Consider the following 17,105-nt stretch of genomic DNA (forward strand, 5'->3'; position numbering starts at 1 on the left):
AATAAATAAAAATTCATGCTGTATTCAAATAAAAAGAGGTGACATATTTGATTTTCTGATATGGGGCCTTTTGTTGCCCTTTCTTGGTTTATTTCACTTACTGAAATCTATTACAATGTTCCTATCCTAAGATCAGATCCTCTCTTCTTGTTCTCCATCTAATGGAAGAATGCCCAGTGTCACTGACTGGGTATGATATTAACTACAGGTTTAATCCTAACTCCTCATATACTAAGGCATGTTCCCAACAAACACCTAGGCAGCAGTTTTTAAATGTGGATCTCACGTCGCAGGATACCCTCTATCAAGGCTTGGATGTTTATTTTCAATGTCTTTCAATGCATTCACACTTTATACCTAAATTAGCTGCATCAGGACTGTCCAATGCAAGCTACTCCACCATTAGTTAAAAACTTCCATTGTACATTTACTTAATTATTATAGTCTTATTTTCTCAGCAGACACTTCATTTGTTAGGTCTTTCTGCAAACTTCTTAGATCTCTTTTTGCAAGTTCACTTAAACATCTACTTCTGTTCTTTGTTCTTCTGGCAACCAGTGCCCGTTGCAGTGAGTACGGCTTTTTCTCATACATTTATTATTGATATATTTCTAGCATGAGCTTGTCTTTCCTGGAACTTCACCTCCAGAAGTTCTTTGTGTCCTGAGCTGACAGCATATTATTTTAAAAAGAATACACAGTGATGCTTAGGAACATGGGCATAGTTCCAGCATGGATCCGTTTTCATTTAAATCTTTGCATGGACTTTTCCATTAAGAGCAGCTTGTGGCCAGGAATTCTTAGAGCTGCCTTTTTCCATCCCTCTACCATGAGCTAATGATGAGAGAAACATATCTGCTTGCATGTACTGTCTTCATAAGTCTGGTGTTTGTTTAAACTGTGTGGTGCCTGCTGCTCTAGAGAGCTCTCTAGCTCACTTTCCCACAGTGCCCAGAGTGAGGTCGCCCATTCCTCAATGACACAGCTACTAAATCAGTCATTTAGACTTGCTGTTGCACACAAGTCAACAGCTTTGGTCTTGGTGCTGAAGACACAACCTGGGGCTCTGACCACGCAAGGCAACTGTTGTACATCTTAAGCCCTTCGGTGTTTGATCACCACCTACCACTGAGCTATCTTCTTTCCCGACCCACAGAAACTCCTGTGTTGTCTAATGTATGTATCCATACATCACTAACACTCTTCCTCATGTCTCATATGGTATTTTTGAATATTATGTCGCAATAGCAATTCAGGATATATAGTTTTAAATGCAATCGGTAATTGAAAACTCAACATTGAGTTTTTGAATAACTAAAATCACTGTTTATTTTGTTGGCTTTGAAGATAAATAAATGAGAAGGCTAGACAATGGCATCAAACAGGGCAGTCACTGCCATCTAGTCCTATAAATAGTCAATACACTACCTGAGGTTTGGGAGAAAACAACTACGGAAGGTTGAGAGATAAATTTAATAAACCGTCTGCAGCCCTCGTGAGTGTTTCTTTCTTCTAGAATATCCCAGAGGGTTTTCCCCGAAGATCTGTGGGAGGCGCAGTCAATGCAGGAACTGTGAGTGAGAGCGGTGACTGAAGCCTCGTGTTCGTCCCTCCCCAGTTCTGAAAGCTGTCTTTCATGGATAAATAAAGCTTGAATGGATCAAAATGTTTCTTGGAAGCGAGCCAGGCTGCACATGAAAGGGCTCTTATTTTACTTCAGAGGAAAAGATCTCTTAAAATTTGAACATAACAAACTTAGTCACTTGGGCTAAATTTCACAATTGTACTAACTAAACCTATCTGTACACTACTGAATAGATTCACTGTGAAAGTTTGAGCATAGCATCTGCCCATGACATCTGAGCAGTAAATAGTGGTATTTTTCTACATCAAAGGGTGACAATGTATTTATGAGTGTTAAGTTCAGCTATAGCCTGATGCCTTCAAGGAGCTATGGAAATGGGCCTCGGGAAGCTGTCTCCTGAGGTCCAAAGGGCCTTAATTTTCCCTCAGATTGACCATCAAGTTCTATTAATTTCTCACTGAAAGAAATTTATGTAGTATCCTCTTATGCTCTCATTGCTATGCAATGGATTCCTATTGGGAATTAATGGACCTCAAACACAGACAGCAAGAAAAGCTGATCCTCACTGAGCCTGTAGTCTCAGAGATTCGGAACCCTCGCTGCCTATTAGAAAAACTAGAAAGATGTCTAAACAGCCACACGCTTCCTTCTTCCCCTATTTGGAATGCGGATACCTTGAGACAGAAGCCATACTAACTTCTTTGTTCTTCACAAGGCAGTTCTTATATGCAGCACCAAAAGAAACACAGTTAAAATGATTAAACAATACTAACAAATTCTAAAGGCATTTTATGGTGTGACTCTTCAGTAAGAATTGTAGATATGGTCAGAAACACTGGGTCAGAAAAGAATATATACATAGTTACTGGAGACATGGCCCAGAGGTTAAGAGCACTGGCTGATACTGCAGAAGGCGTGCGTCAGTTCCTGGCACCTACATGGAGGCTCACACCTGTAACTGCAGTACCGGGTGTTCAATGCCCTCTTCTGGCTCTGCAGGCACAAGGTGTGAACACAGTCCACATACACACATGCAAGCAATCCATTCATACCCCATTCATACACATAAAAATAAACACTTAAATAGGCTGCATGCATGATAGGGCTCACAGTATTAAGCATGAAGTATTCAAGGGTTGTATCCCCTTTAGTGAAAACAGCAGCTACCCCCAAACTGAAAAGAGATTGCAACGATAGCACAATTTTGTGGTAGAAATATTCCACATGACACTATGAGTAAGAAAACTTGCCTTACCAACTTAAGGTAGCCATCGGCATCCAGGATTAAGTTTTCTGGCTTCAGATCTCTGTAGATAATGCCTAGTCCATGTAGGTAATCAAAGGCTTCTGTCACACAGGCGACACAGAATTTGGAAGTTGGTTCATCAAAGCTGCCTCTGCAATGACATTGCTTTCTTCTTAATGCTCTTTGGTACTCTTCTGGGCCTATCTAGATTGCATTATAAAAATTACCTGGTGTGTGTGTGTGTGTGTGCATGTGTGTGTGTGTGTGTTGGTGTGTGTGTGTGTTTCATGGTGCACATGTGGAAATCAGGTGCCAATGCTTGACTTAACCCTTCTTTGATTAAGGCCTTGGTTCTGTTGATTGCTATTACGTACATCAAGCCAGCCAGTCACCAAACTTCCAGAAATTATGCACCATGTAACAGAAGTCACTGAAGTCACAAATGCCTGTCACCATGCTCAACTTTACATGGTTATGGGGACTCAAATTTGGGCCTGATTCATGTGTAGTAGCAGTTTAACTACTGAGTCATCTCCCTAGGCTATGTCAATGGACTTTTCATATCATTAACATTCAAATTTAATTTACATGAAAATGGCTATAAACAGATCATAAAGAAGTTGATGGGAACACTTTATAAAACTATAATAACTACACTAAAAAAAATCCCTACATTTATGCACTTCTTTCTGGTAATCACATATGAACCCTGAAAACAGGGAGGAAGGCTTATAACACCTGTGGCATATTGTGGAGATAGGCAGCTATTTTGATGAAAAGATTGACCAAGACTTACATAATTTATCATTTGACTAAAAATGGTTCAAGTGGTCACTTTCATTCTTGTATAAACGAGTAACCCCAAGAGAAAGCCAGTCATAACTTCCCTGCTGGGATCTCATTAATCTTTTATTAGAGTTATTCCATATAAGGATGGTTTCTAATTTTATACGTTGATTAATTTTTTTAATGTGGTAGTGATTCCTCATGTTTTATAACCCGAGGTGTTACTTTGGAAAGAAAACTCAGTTTGATTCCTGAAAACTGTTTTCTCCACTCTCCATATCCTCAGGTAAGGTATTCAAGTTTCCACAGGCCGGAGAGCCATGCCTCAATGACGGGTTTGTAACCAGGGTTGTCCTAAAGTGCCTAGCAGGTGGCAGGAATACAGTGTTCTAAGGATACAGATTTCTCAGCAGATTTACCTGCTGAAGCAAAGATGCACTCTGCTAATGCTTCTGAGGGAATCCTGAAGGTCTCCTTCATTTTCCTGCTTCTTCCGACTGGAATCCAACAACATGCTCTTAACACAACACTCATTTACTTCATGTCTAGCTCAGTAGGTCTCAGCCACAAGTGCACTGAGAAGCCCTTAAACAAATGATCTGCTGGACCCCACCCCAGTAAAATGAACACAATACAAGTGTATTAGCACAAAACAATGCAGCCAGGCTTGAGAGCCACTGTGTCAGAGAAGAATGTGCAAAGGTCGGCCTGTCAGTAACTCCTGTGCTCTAACGCACCATGCCCTCCCGTTCCTCATCAGGTTATCCTCTTCTTCTCCTTCCTGCTGCTCCTGGCCCACAGCTTTCCAGCTTTGTCTGCCCTGTCCAGTCTTTGTCATTTTAGAGTGCCCCTGCTTTACCATTTCCTTACAGATACACAGCTTCTCTGGAATTATTCAGCTTTTGTATTGGTGGAATATTTTAATATCAGCCATTTTCTTCAGATAAACTCTAAACTTGTTTTTCTAAGGTTTATACTTGTATAGCCGTTTACATAGAACATTCTATACTGTCTAGGGAACTTGCAAGCTTTCACCATTGTTCCTTCGACACTGAAGCTGTTTAGTAGCCACCTGTGACTATGACGATATCAACACCATTCCTTTAATAAAAGCCAACCTTTGTGGACATCTGACCCTTCTTTGTTTGGAGGAGGACACAGTCGCTCCCCATCACACCCTTTTTTTTAGTATTCTCAATCTGAGTTTACACACAGGGTCTACCTCCTACCATCCATGTGACCTCAGACAGCTCACACATGCCTGAAACCTTTAGTCCATATACTTGGAAGTTAGTATGTTTTGGAAGTTTCCCCATGATGGCTCTGCGGCGTTAGCTAACAGAACGCACCGATTCCTACTGTGATATACCTAGTGACAATGTCTTCCTATAACTGCGCCCTAGACTGCGTCCTCCGAGGCCCAGCCCACAGGTGAGCTGATAAGAGCTACTGTTCACACATCTCTTTTCATTACCTGTCCCTTAGAATACTCCACAGCTCTCCACCCAAGCAGGCCTCCAGAAGCATGTACACATATTTATTGTCCTTGAAAGTACGATATAATCTGTGGAGATGAAAACATAAGATCAGAATTGGAGGTCCTAACTGCTTTCAGTTGCTTAAGTTACTCCAGAAACATCTGGAAAAACGATTCCCATTTCCACACCGATATCCAACAGCCACACGCAGGGTAGGGGCGACATGCCCTCTTAGATCATTTGTTCCTCTTGCCCTGAATCTCTGGCTTTACCCTGTATGTAGAACAGACTGACCATCCTCGCCCCCATTTCATTGCCAAAGTGTTATCATTCTTGGAAGTACCAAGGCCACCTTCATCATAAAGCAGCCCCTTATCCCACCATCAAATAGGGCCTCCCTTCTTCCCTAAAGCCACAGACCTGAGAATGTATCACTTTAATATGTCCATTGCACAACAGGTCATTATATTCATGTTGTATGTCCCCTAACTGTTTAGCCAGTATTGGAAACAGACTCAGGGACAGAGACTTCTAAGTAGTTAGGCTGGTGGGAAGTGACGTGGCAAGGGAGAGAAGGTTTCCTGTAGGATCTAGTGTCAGCAAAGGCCCGCCTCTAAGGAAATCTGCTGCCCTTGGGTGACCCTGGAAAGTAGATGCTGAGTCAAATGATCTGATAATTGAGAACAATGCCTGAGAAGGACAGAGCTACTGTACTTCACAGGCCTCAGTACTCAAACCTGTGGTAAAAGAGCCTCAGACCTGGAGGAGTGTGCCCGGGCACTGCACCACATTTAACGCCTAGGTGAACACATTTTCTGGGGCTTAGAGTTTAAAAAGAACCCATTTTGGGTGGTGGAGAGACGGATCAGCAACTACAGCATCCACTGCTCTCATGAGAGACCTGGGTTCAGCTTCCACAGGACAGCTCACAGCTATCTAGAATGTCAGCTCCAGGGTTTCTGTCACTCTCTTTTTGGCATTCATGGCTATCCCATCTGCACATGGTACACATCCATACATGCAGGCAAACACTCATACACACAAAATAAATATGCGTAAGGAAGAGTAAGGGAGAGGTAGAGGAGAATGGGGAAGGAATGGGAGGAGGGGGAAGAGGGAGAGGAAAAAAAGTTGCAGTCCCCTTCCTCACTAGTGCTAACACCAGATGGAAGCAGCCAGGAGAGCTAGCAGGTAATGCACAGACACAGAAACTCCAGGAGGTGGTCTCTCTAGAAGCTGGGCATGGTGGCATGGTGGCACACATTTGTATCCTAGCTCTCAGGAGCAGCAAGATTTCTGGGAGTTCAGGGTTATCCTGGACCACATAGTTAGTACCAGCACAGCCAGAAAATGAAACGGTTTGAGTATGCAGACTCCAGAGCTGTAACCCAGGCTGGTTGCTACATGGGACACTTATTTCCTCCATCAGTTATAGAACTGCAGCTTCTTATTTTACATATAGATGAATAAGATTACATACTGATTATATATTATTTATATATTACTGTTGGTAAGCATTTACTGGAAAACACACATGGACACTTCTGATTCACTTCCTTATAAGAGACCAGTGATGCAAACATGATCATCTCACCGCCACCCCTGGTTAATTCTCACAGTCCCTTCTGTGTGAATCTCAGCATTGTAAATGTCTTCCCTGATATTATTCTAAGTACCATCACTACTGTCCTGCATGTCAGCCCTTTGCTAAGAGCTGGTATTGAAAAAACAAATACAATCCTTATACTGCCCATCACAGCTCATTAGTGAATATGGATTTTAAAAGAAAATTCTGGAAAAAATTATAAATATAATTGAATGAATACTGTCAGCCTATATGCCTGGAATCAGTCTAATATTTTTAACAATGAAAACTGAGCCCGTAACTAGGGATAGATAGGAGATTCTCGCAAGGCATTTGGTCTTTCCTATCAGCTGTACATCATCAGAACTCACTAGAAGTACACTCGGGGATCACTAAACAGTAAAGGAAAATCAAAACTGGCTTATGTCAGCAGCTTCTCAATACACAATTGAAGAGGCCTAGATAGTATCTCCTCCAATAACAACTACAGGGGGAAAGAAAGGAGTAACTATTAGAAGACGGTCACTTTGTAGCTTTGTGCTTTGAAAACTGTGTGAACCCAAATGCTCCTCCCTGAAGAGGTTTAACATCCAACCACATGAGCAGCAGCTTGTGGGGTCTTGCTTCCTCTTCCCACATTCTGCATTACCTTTGGATAAAATAATTAGCTCCAACTATCCTAAAATAGCCCCCTACACACACACACACACACACACACACACACACACACAGAGAGAGAGAGAGACAGAGACAGAGAGAGACAGAGAGAGAGACAGAGAGAGAGACAGAGAGAGAGGGAGAGAGAGAGACAGACAGAGACAGAGACAGACAGAGAGAATGAATGACCACATTAGCAAGGTTTCCCTAGAATAAAAGCAATTGGAAACTCCTGCTCAAGATCTCCTAGGAAAACTCAGAGACATGATTTAATGCTTCCTGGCAAGCCAACTGCTCACTCACTTCACTACGAATGGAGAGCACAGCTCCTCCAGGATCCTCTTCTCCGAGAAGACATGTTCTTGCTGCTTAGTGTCAACTATGTGCTTCTTCTTTATACACTTCATAGCAAAAGCAACATTTTCATTCTTAACTTTAACCTACGTGAAAATGAAAGACTCTTGTAATTAATACATCACAGCAATTTGCAATACGGAATATAACATGTTATCAACGAGAGTTAAATTGTTATACATTTAAAGAGTATATAAGCTTTTAACTACTTATGTCTCTAGGACTGATTTCTATATAACTTTATACACTTCCGATCATTTTCAAAATACTTTATATAACTTGGTTCTAAAATTTTGTACTGAAATAAGAAAAAAAATGTGGTTGAATTTCATTGAGAGATTTTTTTAACAGTTTGATTATGTAACATGAACAGCTTTCATAAGAATTGCCATGGCTTCTTATTTCTTGATATTCACCTCTAACTTTCACAGAAACTCATATCAAATTCTATATCTGTGAGAAACCTACTAATCGCATGAGGTAATTTAAATGAAATTGATTAAAAGTAGGAATTAAGTTCCTTGATTGGAGTAGGCACATTTCCAAAGCTCAAAGGGCACATGAGGTGATAAAAGTATGGAAATGCATGTCCATCATGGTAGATATTGGTCTGGGACACTAAGATAGGGCCTCCTCTGTGCGTGAAACTCTTAAAAGAAACTCTTTCTTAAAAGAAAATCAAGATTGAAACAACTAGATTTTTTTTCTGATAGGCATAAAAATCCATACGTAGGCCAATACTGGTTAGTAAATGGAAATTACTCCAGCCCATATTTTGATCATATTTACCACTGGTAATGTCTATAGAATTTAAATAAGTGGAGAAATTACTGCTTCAGTAATTATTATCTCGGAAAGCAGATCTTGGCATAGCTAACTCAATCCTTGAGCTGTGTTTTTGGTAGGAGACACCAGTGCAAAGAGTAACTGCCCAGAGCCCAAGTCACTACAAATATTTCAGCCCGTTACAAAAGTGTTTGCCCTTTAACCAACAGAGACGAGCTCTAAAATGGGTTTGAACTGTGCCACTGGGGCCTGGGGTATCATTCCACAGATGTTTGTGCCCAGCCTTCCTGAAGACGAAAGCAGCGACATAGCTCCCGGAGGTCGCTGTACAGTGAATTGTTAAAAATTGGCTGGGCAGAGAAGGGCTTGGTAATTGCCACAGGCTTGGAGCCATCTGCACCCAATGAGAGCACAGATTCCTATCCCACAGTTTCCTCAGAACACTTGATCTGAAGCAGGACTTCTGCTATTTCTTGGGAGCTGATTATTAAGCACAGACAGGTGGTGGACGATAACTGAAATCAGCTCTGGCTCCCAGCTGTCTGGTCGAGCACCGCAGAAGGCTGCTCTTCAAACATCCTTTTGCATTCATCTTCCTTCCCTTTTCTCTAATGGGAAGTTTTACACAACCCCAAAATAGGGTAATAAGAGCCGAACACAAACAGAGGTAGGGTTGCTTAAGGAATATGACTATAATATTGAGGATCCCATCTATGGTACTTTTGGGGCCACATTCTCTTTTCCTTTAGTGTAGAGAGAACATGTGTTATGATTGCACACATCTAAGTACATGTAATTCACTGCTAGGGAATATATTTCTCTTTTACATCTCATAATCTTTCAGAATGCTTACTCGGTACACTCTTCAATAATTACTATCCAAGACATTCATCACAGGATGTGACGTAAGAAGACTGACAGCCATCTAACTACTATCTGCAAGCAAGGACAGACTGAGACATTTACTTCCTTCAGTTCAGAACACTGTCAGACAGCAATGATAGCTCATAGAGTCCTCCAACACAAGCTAGATATAAAACAAAACAAAACAAAACGAAAATGTCAGAATGCTTCGCTCAGATGCTTGAAACGTAAACCCCTTACAAGCTCCACTCTTCCGAACCCACCAACGCCCAGTGTGGCGATAACCTCGAGGTTCTGGAATGGGGACGTTGAGGAGAATCTGGCCACCTTCTCTTTCAGCTGAATCATCTCCAGAGAAAGGGCTTTGGACAACTTCCAGTTAGACATAGAGCGCCTGAAGAGAGAAATGAGACGTCACACAAACACACCCTGAGCCACCCTGCTACCCTGCCATTCACAAGCTCTCCTCTCCCAGGGCTCATTTCTACCTGGAACACTGCCTATCAGTGCAACAAAGACTATCTCAACGCTAATAGAGACACGTTTAGTCATAGCCAGGGGAAAAAGCAATCTAAGACACATCACACGTAAGGATTAGACAAAAGTCAAACACAGTCAAGGAGAGGTAAAATGGGGAACTCTTGTAGCCTTTGAAACACATCTCAAAAAAAAAAGCTGTTAATAAATAACCCAGGCAGGCAGGCAGCTGAAGAGAACAAAGCCAGGAACCTCCTTTGTCATTCACAGAAGGCCACGCTAAGAATTTCTGCTTTTTGTCAACAAAGCTTTTCATGCCTTACGCAGAATAACTGCTTTATGAACCATGAACGAATACTTCACATTTAAGCATTGCTGTTCACAAAATGCATGTTTTGTTTTTGAATTAAAACTTATGGTTCTGACTTATAAGAGGCCAAGGGCACAAAAACATTGCAAATGCATTTCTTGAAGAAAAGTAAAGTACTGATTGAACATTTTAGCTCAAAATTTAGTCTTTCCAGAAAATTCGAGTGCACCTCTCTAGAAGCCTGTCTCATGAACATGAGCTGCAGCTTTTGCGTGTGATGTCCTAAGGTCTGGGGCTAGCAGAGTGGAAAGCATCCAGCTTGGGTGTATGTGGCCCTGGGTTCTATTCTCGGCACAAAATATTACAGTAAAATTTAAAAGCTTTATCAAGCAATTATAATTTAACAAAAGTTCCCTATAAATGAAAATAATCAATCCCTATTACTAGGTTTGGAGTGATGCACTCACAAACACATCCTTGGAAATTTTCAAAAACTTCAAACTGTGACCCTGCTCTTCACCCGTAATCATGTTCTTTTGAACTAAGCCAGTATTCTGAAGTGTTCCCTTTATCTGGAAATTTCTCCCTCAAATTCCTACCCAGCCTCAAAGATTTCAGTTAGAGGCTTCAAACCTCTCCATTCTGGAGCTGAAATGGTGTCCCTAGAATGTTCTAATGAGGGCACATGCTGCTGCTGCTGCTGCCAGAGGAAGCTGGCTCACTTACTTGGCATGTCTTTTTTCATCATCGCGGTTCAGGTTGGCCACATACCCCTCAAGGTATTTCTGGAGCTCCTCAAATGTCCCAACAGTTTGGTTGAATGTCCTAAGTAAAATAAAATGAAATGTTCTGTTGTGGCGGTATCAAGGCAATTTAACACTCTGTTCCCGTTTCCCTGTGTTTCTACATTGACACAGGGGAATACCCGTGTGTGTACTGGCCATTGCCTTGAGTGTCATTACTCAGAAGCTCTCTGTCCACCTTCTCTTAGGGCAGGGTCTCATACTGGCTTGGAGCCTGCCCATTAGAGTGGATTGCTGGCCAGCAAGCTCCAGATACATGACTCTCTCTACATCCCTCCTTTTTTTTTTATTACCGTCCAGCTATTTCACACATTTCTTCACAGTTTCAAAATAGGAAAGGTAACTCAACCATATTCTTCTTGCACAACAATCAAGAGTTTGTTTAAAATTATGAGCTAGGGAAGAAGAAATAAGGATCTCCAGATTTTCGGTCACTCTGTTTTAGTGTGAGTATGGTGCCCTTTGGTCAAGCCACCATCTGCTGAGCGTGTCTCAGATGCCAAGGACGACACCAGACGCTGGCTCTGTGGTCACAATGTACAAATGACATATTTCTCTGTTTCTGGGGCTGATAGTAGGTTGGTAGGACAGGCGTTTAATAAATTAAACTCTAAGTATCAATATGATCGTACTAAGTGTCACAAATGGTGCTGTTGCTGCCATTGCTGTAGGATCTTAATTTATTCTATAAGTCATAATTAGAGTTCATCATTTCATTGATCAACAAAACTGAAATAACTTCCAGAGCAAAATGAGATGCCACTCACAGATACATAACCCCAGCGGCCCCAGAAACCTAGGCTGCAGGTCAACCTACTTGTACCTGACAGTTCATCTTCCTCGCGTCTACTTCATACAATGTTTCATCTTTCACTGTGCCAGGTGGATATTCTCAGCCCAATATGCATGTAAATTAAACACTTTAAAACTGTAAGCCTACAGATAATTTGCAAAGCCCATAAAAGTATTGCATTTTTCATGGATTCTGAGTGACATTATCTGATATACGTGATAATAGATGAAGTTCATTCTCTCATATATTTTCTCCTGGCTTCTGGAGCAATTATACCACAGCTGTTAGTCAGCACGTGAATATAGCTTCTGAAAACTCATAGAAAACAGATTTGCTCATGGAACGTAACTGAACTAACACATTTTCCCTCCAACAGTCATCATCTCAGGATTGCCTTTATCTGAATAAAGTTTGCATTTTCTCAGCCCCGCGCCTTCGCAGATTTGCCTCTCTTAGAGTGATTTCTACATTTTCTCTTGGCTTAAAGAAGTACCATTTTCAGGACCATTTCAGCAATTTAAAATAAAAGAAAGCCTTTTCCACCTCCATGAACCATGGTTGCTTCTCTTTCTGTCCAGGTGCTATGGGAACCCTGTGGCATGGTTGGCAGAAGGATGAAATGAGCCGGGGGATCTGGGCAGTAGCCCCTGTCCGGTCACAGATGGCATTGCTGGGAGCAGGCCTCTAACTCACTTGGGGTTCACTTGATTTATCTGTAGGAAAGAATTATAACAGCTTGGGGGGTACTAAAATTGCATTCTAGATACGTTAACATTAGGATTGTGAGGTTTTACACATAGTATTTGGCTTTTGGAGACAGTATAGAAATATATAGACAAAATAATTGTGTATTTTAAATTTCCTTGAAAGTACCATAAAAACACCATGGATCTGTGAAGCAGGTTGTACACTAGAAATGCACTGATGATGAATGAACTTCTTGCATTATGAAGTTTACAGTGTTGCTCTATTTTTCAAAGTTTGAAAATTTCCACGATAAAAAGTATTTTTCTAGGGTTCTAATTTTCTTTCCAGTGTTTCGCATCTACGATTCAGTAAATGCTATAAACAAACAGCCGCTGACTATATTGCACTGTTATATCTTGTTGTTTTACTAGTTTTGTTAATATTTCATAGGAGTGCATCTGATTTCTTTGATGACACCATGTCTTTACATATACAATGGCTCAGTTTTGGTTTACGTGAATTTATTCTTTAGATTGATTACATAGCCAGTGAATATTTAACTGGTTAATGAAGGGTCCAAGGAGTCAGATTAAAATGGGCTTTTAAGCAGTAAGGGCCAAAAAGCCAGCCTTATTTTTAAAAGTTACATAAGAATGATACCAATATTGAATCATATCATTAAAAATTACTACAGATGGTCATGTCTTTCTAGAATGAAACTAGTTACTGACTTCACAGGAAGATTCTCGGCTGGCTCAACCGTTAGCAAAAATTGCTGCCCTTGAAGAGGATTCATATTTGGTTCCCGGAACCCATATCAGGTGGATCCCAACATCCTCTAACCCCAGCTCCAGGGATCTGACGCTCTCTTCTGGTCTCTTGGATACTCACACTCAGGACACACACACAAATAAATCCATACAAGCACTAACAAACTGATTTCCCTAAAAGACAGAGAATTTAACTCAGCCCAATTGCTGATAATTATGTACCAACTTTGCACACAAAATATTTAGCCTGCCAGCATCTGCCACCACAGAGACAGATTCTGATCAGAAGACCCAGTTCCTGCTCATGAATTTTAATGGAATGCATTTGCAGCTGAGCATTGACCAGCATTTCCAAATGGCGATGAATGTGCAAACAGAGAGAGATTCGAGGAACAGAAGCCAAGTCTTCCAAGTAGCAGGTGCCTGCGTTTTCCAACATCAGGATACTCACTCTCGGTCTATCACGAGGCACGCGACATCATTTTCTTCAGCAATTATATTGGCTGATCTGACATCATCACTGCAGATGAAAGAGAGAAGTCAGCTCTCAACACAGTTAGAAGCTAAAAGTCTGTTTTGTTAGGGAGCCTGCAATTTTATATGAATTCACATCCACCAGCTAAACCATCCAAAGACCATAGTTTTGTTTTTTTTTTTTTAAATAGCGTTGTACTTTATATTCAACCTTTTAAAAGTGGATTTGAAATATGTCCTAGTAAAGGTTATGTACACAAAGAATTCAGGGAAGGTAACCGCGCAGGAAGCACAGAAGAATCACCAACTGCGATGTGGAATCTCGTGTGTGTTCTCTCACAGCTGAAATGGAGTAGCTGTCCCACATCAGAGGGGAATTCCTAATGAACAAGGAGGCAGCACAGAAAGCAGCTGACCAGGGAGATGAGAGCATCATACAGTAAATCAGTTGAAATAGAATCCACGCATATGTTTACAGAGCCATGCCAACACATTAACTGAGTACTGAAAAGCCTTCATATCATAGGGTATAAAATGGATACTTTTTTTCTCAGTAAAGTCTCTGAAATTACTATCTGCGTTACAGTTGATGATGAACCATAGTGTAATTAGCACTGCTAACTTCCTTCTAGGAAATGGAGTGGAGATTCTTACCATGGATATTTTAGATATAATGAGATAGAGTGAACGGAAGCCAGTGAAACTGTCTATGTCAGTAGTGATTGATGAAGTATCCGGCATTTCCTCAGTGACCTTGGCTTACATCTCAGTTCTCTCTTTCTACTGGTCATAAATTGGACACTATACAAAGTTGCAAACTGATAGCATCCAGTGCTCAGAGACTCCCTAAGAGTAACCCAGGAGTACCAACGAAATGCGGGCATCGCAAGGACAGCTCTGGACAGTTTCAGCAACAGTAGATTCCTTCTCGTTTCCTTAGTGGGAGGACAGAGAAGACTCAGGTAGCCCATCTCCTGGAGGCCCAAGAAACTCCCTTTCTTTCTAGATGACATCCAAAGACCATCTTATGTAGTTTACCATCTGCCCTCAGTGTTTAGGATTCCTTCTAGGGGTAACAGTGGCATGGACCGTGCCTTAGGGTCTTTCAGTCAGAGGCAGGACAGCCTTAGATCAGTTTAAACACACAGAACCAGCGGTCAAGGTGGAGGTATTAACAGAGGCAGGAATGGGGGAGAGGGAACCAAGCATAGACACAGACAGAATCATGAGCTTGGCTTATGAATTCAGAGCAAGGGAATAATTAAGGTTTTCGTCTGGCATGTCCACTTCACGACTGTCACAAAGATCATTCTCTGCACACCCCGTAACCACCACAGTTTCCCGCGTGTGCTTTCAGAATAACTGTATGTTAAAGTGCCATGGATTTATTTTTATAAATAAAATTCTGAAAGAACCTTTGAGACTATTTAATGTCAAATTTTGAAAGCATATAAATTATAAGCTAGACTGAGCCATGGTCAGCAACCTTAAAATAGACAATCATAAAAGGGTGCAAAAATTAAAATTAGGAGAAACCTTTGCACACACATTTCCTTCCCATTCATTTTAGCTTCGTGCTTTCCGATGCTTTGAAGAGTTGGTTGTCTACATTAAACATAAATTTTCATATTTCCTATAGGAAAAGAACTATAGTTGGCTAGCTGCAGCTTGGGTCCTGCAAAACCAACTAGCATACTAGCTCTCAAGAGCTACTTAATAGCTATACTATGTTATAGAGTCCTGGGAATCATCAAGGTTTCTTTGTTTTGCTTCAAAAAGGGTAGGAAAGTATTACTTGAATGTGTAAATATTAAGAAAAAATGTTGAAGTCTTAGATAATTATGATAGTGTAAAAAAGAAGATAATTTCATTATCACAGCAAGTTCATTACCAGCTAGGAAATAAGAAAGAAACACTCAGCCTGTCTTTAAATTCCACTTTGAAATTTCTTGCATAATAACTAAAGCCCAATGCATTATGTTTTAGTACTTGGACATTCTTTGAAATATAAAAGACATATGAATTTTAGATAAGCAGATATGTCTTTGGATAATTTTGGAGCACTTTCTCTTTGCACTGTGATTATGCAGCCTGTCATAGAAATCATCCAGACTAAAGCTTCATAGGTGAAAGTTCAGGAAAAAATAAAAGGGCAGAAATAACTTTTTCTTCAGTAACTCTTTTCTTCAAGCACAAACTTGAAATAAAAGCATTTGCTGATAATATAAAGATCTAAGGATTTCCTAAATAACTTCTTATTATTCACTTAAAAACATATAGAACTCAAAAAATGCTTCTTTTTCTGAACTTTATTTTCTATTTTATGAAACTATTTCTATTTAGGAAAATGTATTTCTTAAGATATGGTGGGTTTTTTTGTTTGTTTGTTTGATTGATTGATTGATTGACTGATTGATTGAGGGAGTACAAAGTGTCCCTTGGGCCACTTGTCAGCTTTTTAAAATGTATTTCCATCATTTAGGCCAATAGTAAATTAATTTAGATTTCAAAAGATAGAAGGGTCACATAGAAATTTCAAATGCATTATTTTGAGCTGATGCTAACACTTATAAATTGAGCTCACAAAAAATTCTTTAAAATAAGATTATTTTTGACATGATGTTTTAAAGACACCTAGAATATGTAAAGTTGCTGTGATTTTTTAAAACATTTTATTACAGTTATTTATTTGCTCTGAGTTTACGTGTGGTATCTATACGTGTGTGTTTGCATGCCAGGATACACATGTGGAAACCAGAGGACAATCTGGGGAGTCAGTTCTCTCCCTCCACCCTGCGGATCCTGGGGATCAAACTCAGGTCATTAGATTTGGTAGCAAGTGCCTCCCCCTACTGACCCATCCTGCCAGCACTCTTCACATTTTAATTAAATAGAAAATTTTGAGTAGGATAGTATTTCAAACAACAGGAGCATAAAACCTTGCTCAAATTTAATAATTTTCTCATTTTTATATTTTTTGGTAATATTTTAAAGCTAAAAACCAATCTTGTTTTTTACTTACAGAAGACCTTCCAATTATTTACTGGGCAAAATTAGTGTTAGGTTAGAGAGTAGTTTTAACATGGAAAGCAGTCCCAGTTTTTTTTCCTGAGTGTTATATAAATCCATGGACTCACCTGATCAGAGCTTTTTCTCCAAAGTACTCCCCTTTCTGCAGGGTTTTGATCAACTGGGGCTGATCGTGGCCTTCTGTGCTCTGTGTGACTTTCACCTAAGCAAAGCAAAACAATTCAGAAGAGAGGTCAGAGTAAACGAGAGATCTGACTACACGCCCATCAGACAAACTCGGCAAAACCTTGTGAAGGAAGGAAAAGAGGAGGCTGTATCACTGTCATGGCCATCACACCCTTACATTCCTTACACTGTCACGGTCACTACACTGTGATAGTCCTTACACTACTGCAGTAGTTACACAAATATTGTTCTTAC

The 17,105-nt window shown here is 40.4% G+C and overlaps 1 protein-coding gene across 1 annotated transcript in view; it reads right to left on the reverse strand.

Annotated features, from left to right (window-relative positions):
- The window catches only part of Prkg2 (protein kinase cGMP-dependent 2), a 99,287-nt gene that overhangs the window by 32,106 nt on the left and 50,076 nt on the right, over positions 1 to 17,105 (reverse strand). The window contains exons 8-14 of the mRNA XM_005359533.3: positions 16,793 to 16,887; positions 13,633 to 13,701; positions 10,855 to 10,953; positions 9,582 to 9,735; positions 7,641 to 7,777; positions 5,092 to 5,181; positions 2,841 to 2,982 (exon numbers count right to left, since the gene is read on the reverse strand). Of these exons, the coding sequence (XP_005359590.1) occupies positions 2,841 to 2,982; positions 5,092 to 5,181; positions 7,641 to 7,777; positions 9,582 to 9,735; positions 10,855 to 10,953; positions 13,633 to 13,701; positions 16,793 to 16,887 (786 nt within the window). The remainder of the gene's footprint in view (positions 1 to 2,840; positions 2,983 to 5,091; positions 5,182 to 7,640; positions 7,778 to 9,581; positions 9,736 to 10,854; positions 10,954 to 13,632; positions 13,702 to 16,792; positions 16,888 to 17,105) is intronic.

The sequence above is a fragment of the Microtus ochrogaster genome, linkage group LG1 (genome assembly GCF_000317375.1).
Source record: "Microtus ochrogaster isolate Prairie Vole_2 linkage group LG1, MicOch1.0, whole genome shotgun sequence".
Classification (NCBI taxonomy): domain Eukaryota; kingdom Metazoa; phylum Chordata; class Mammalia; order Rodentia; family Cricetidae; genus Microtus; species Microtus ochrogaster.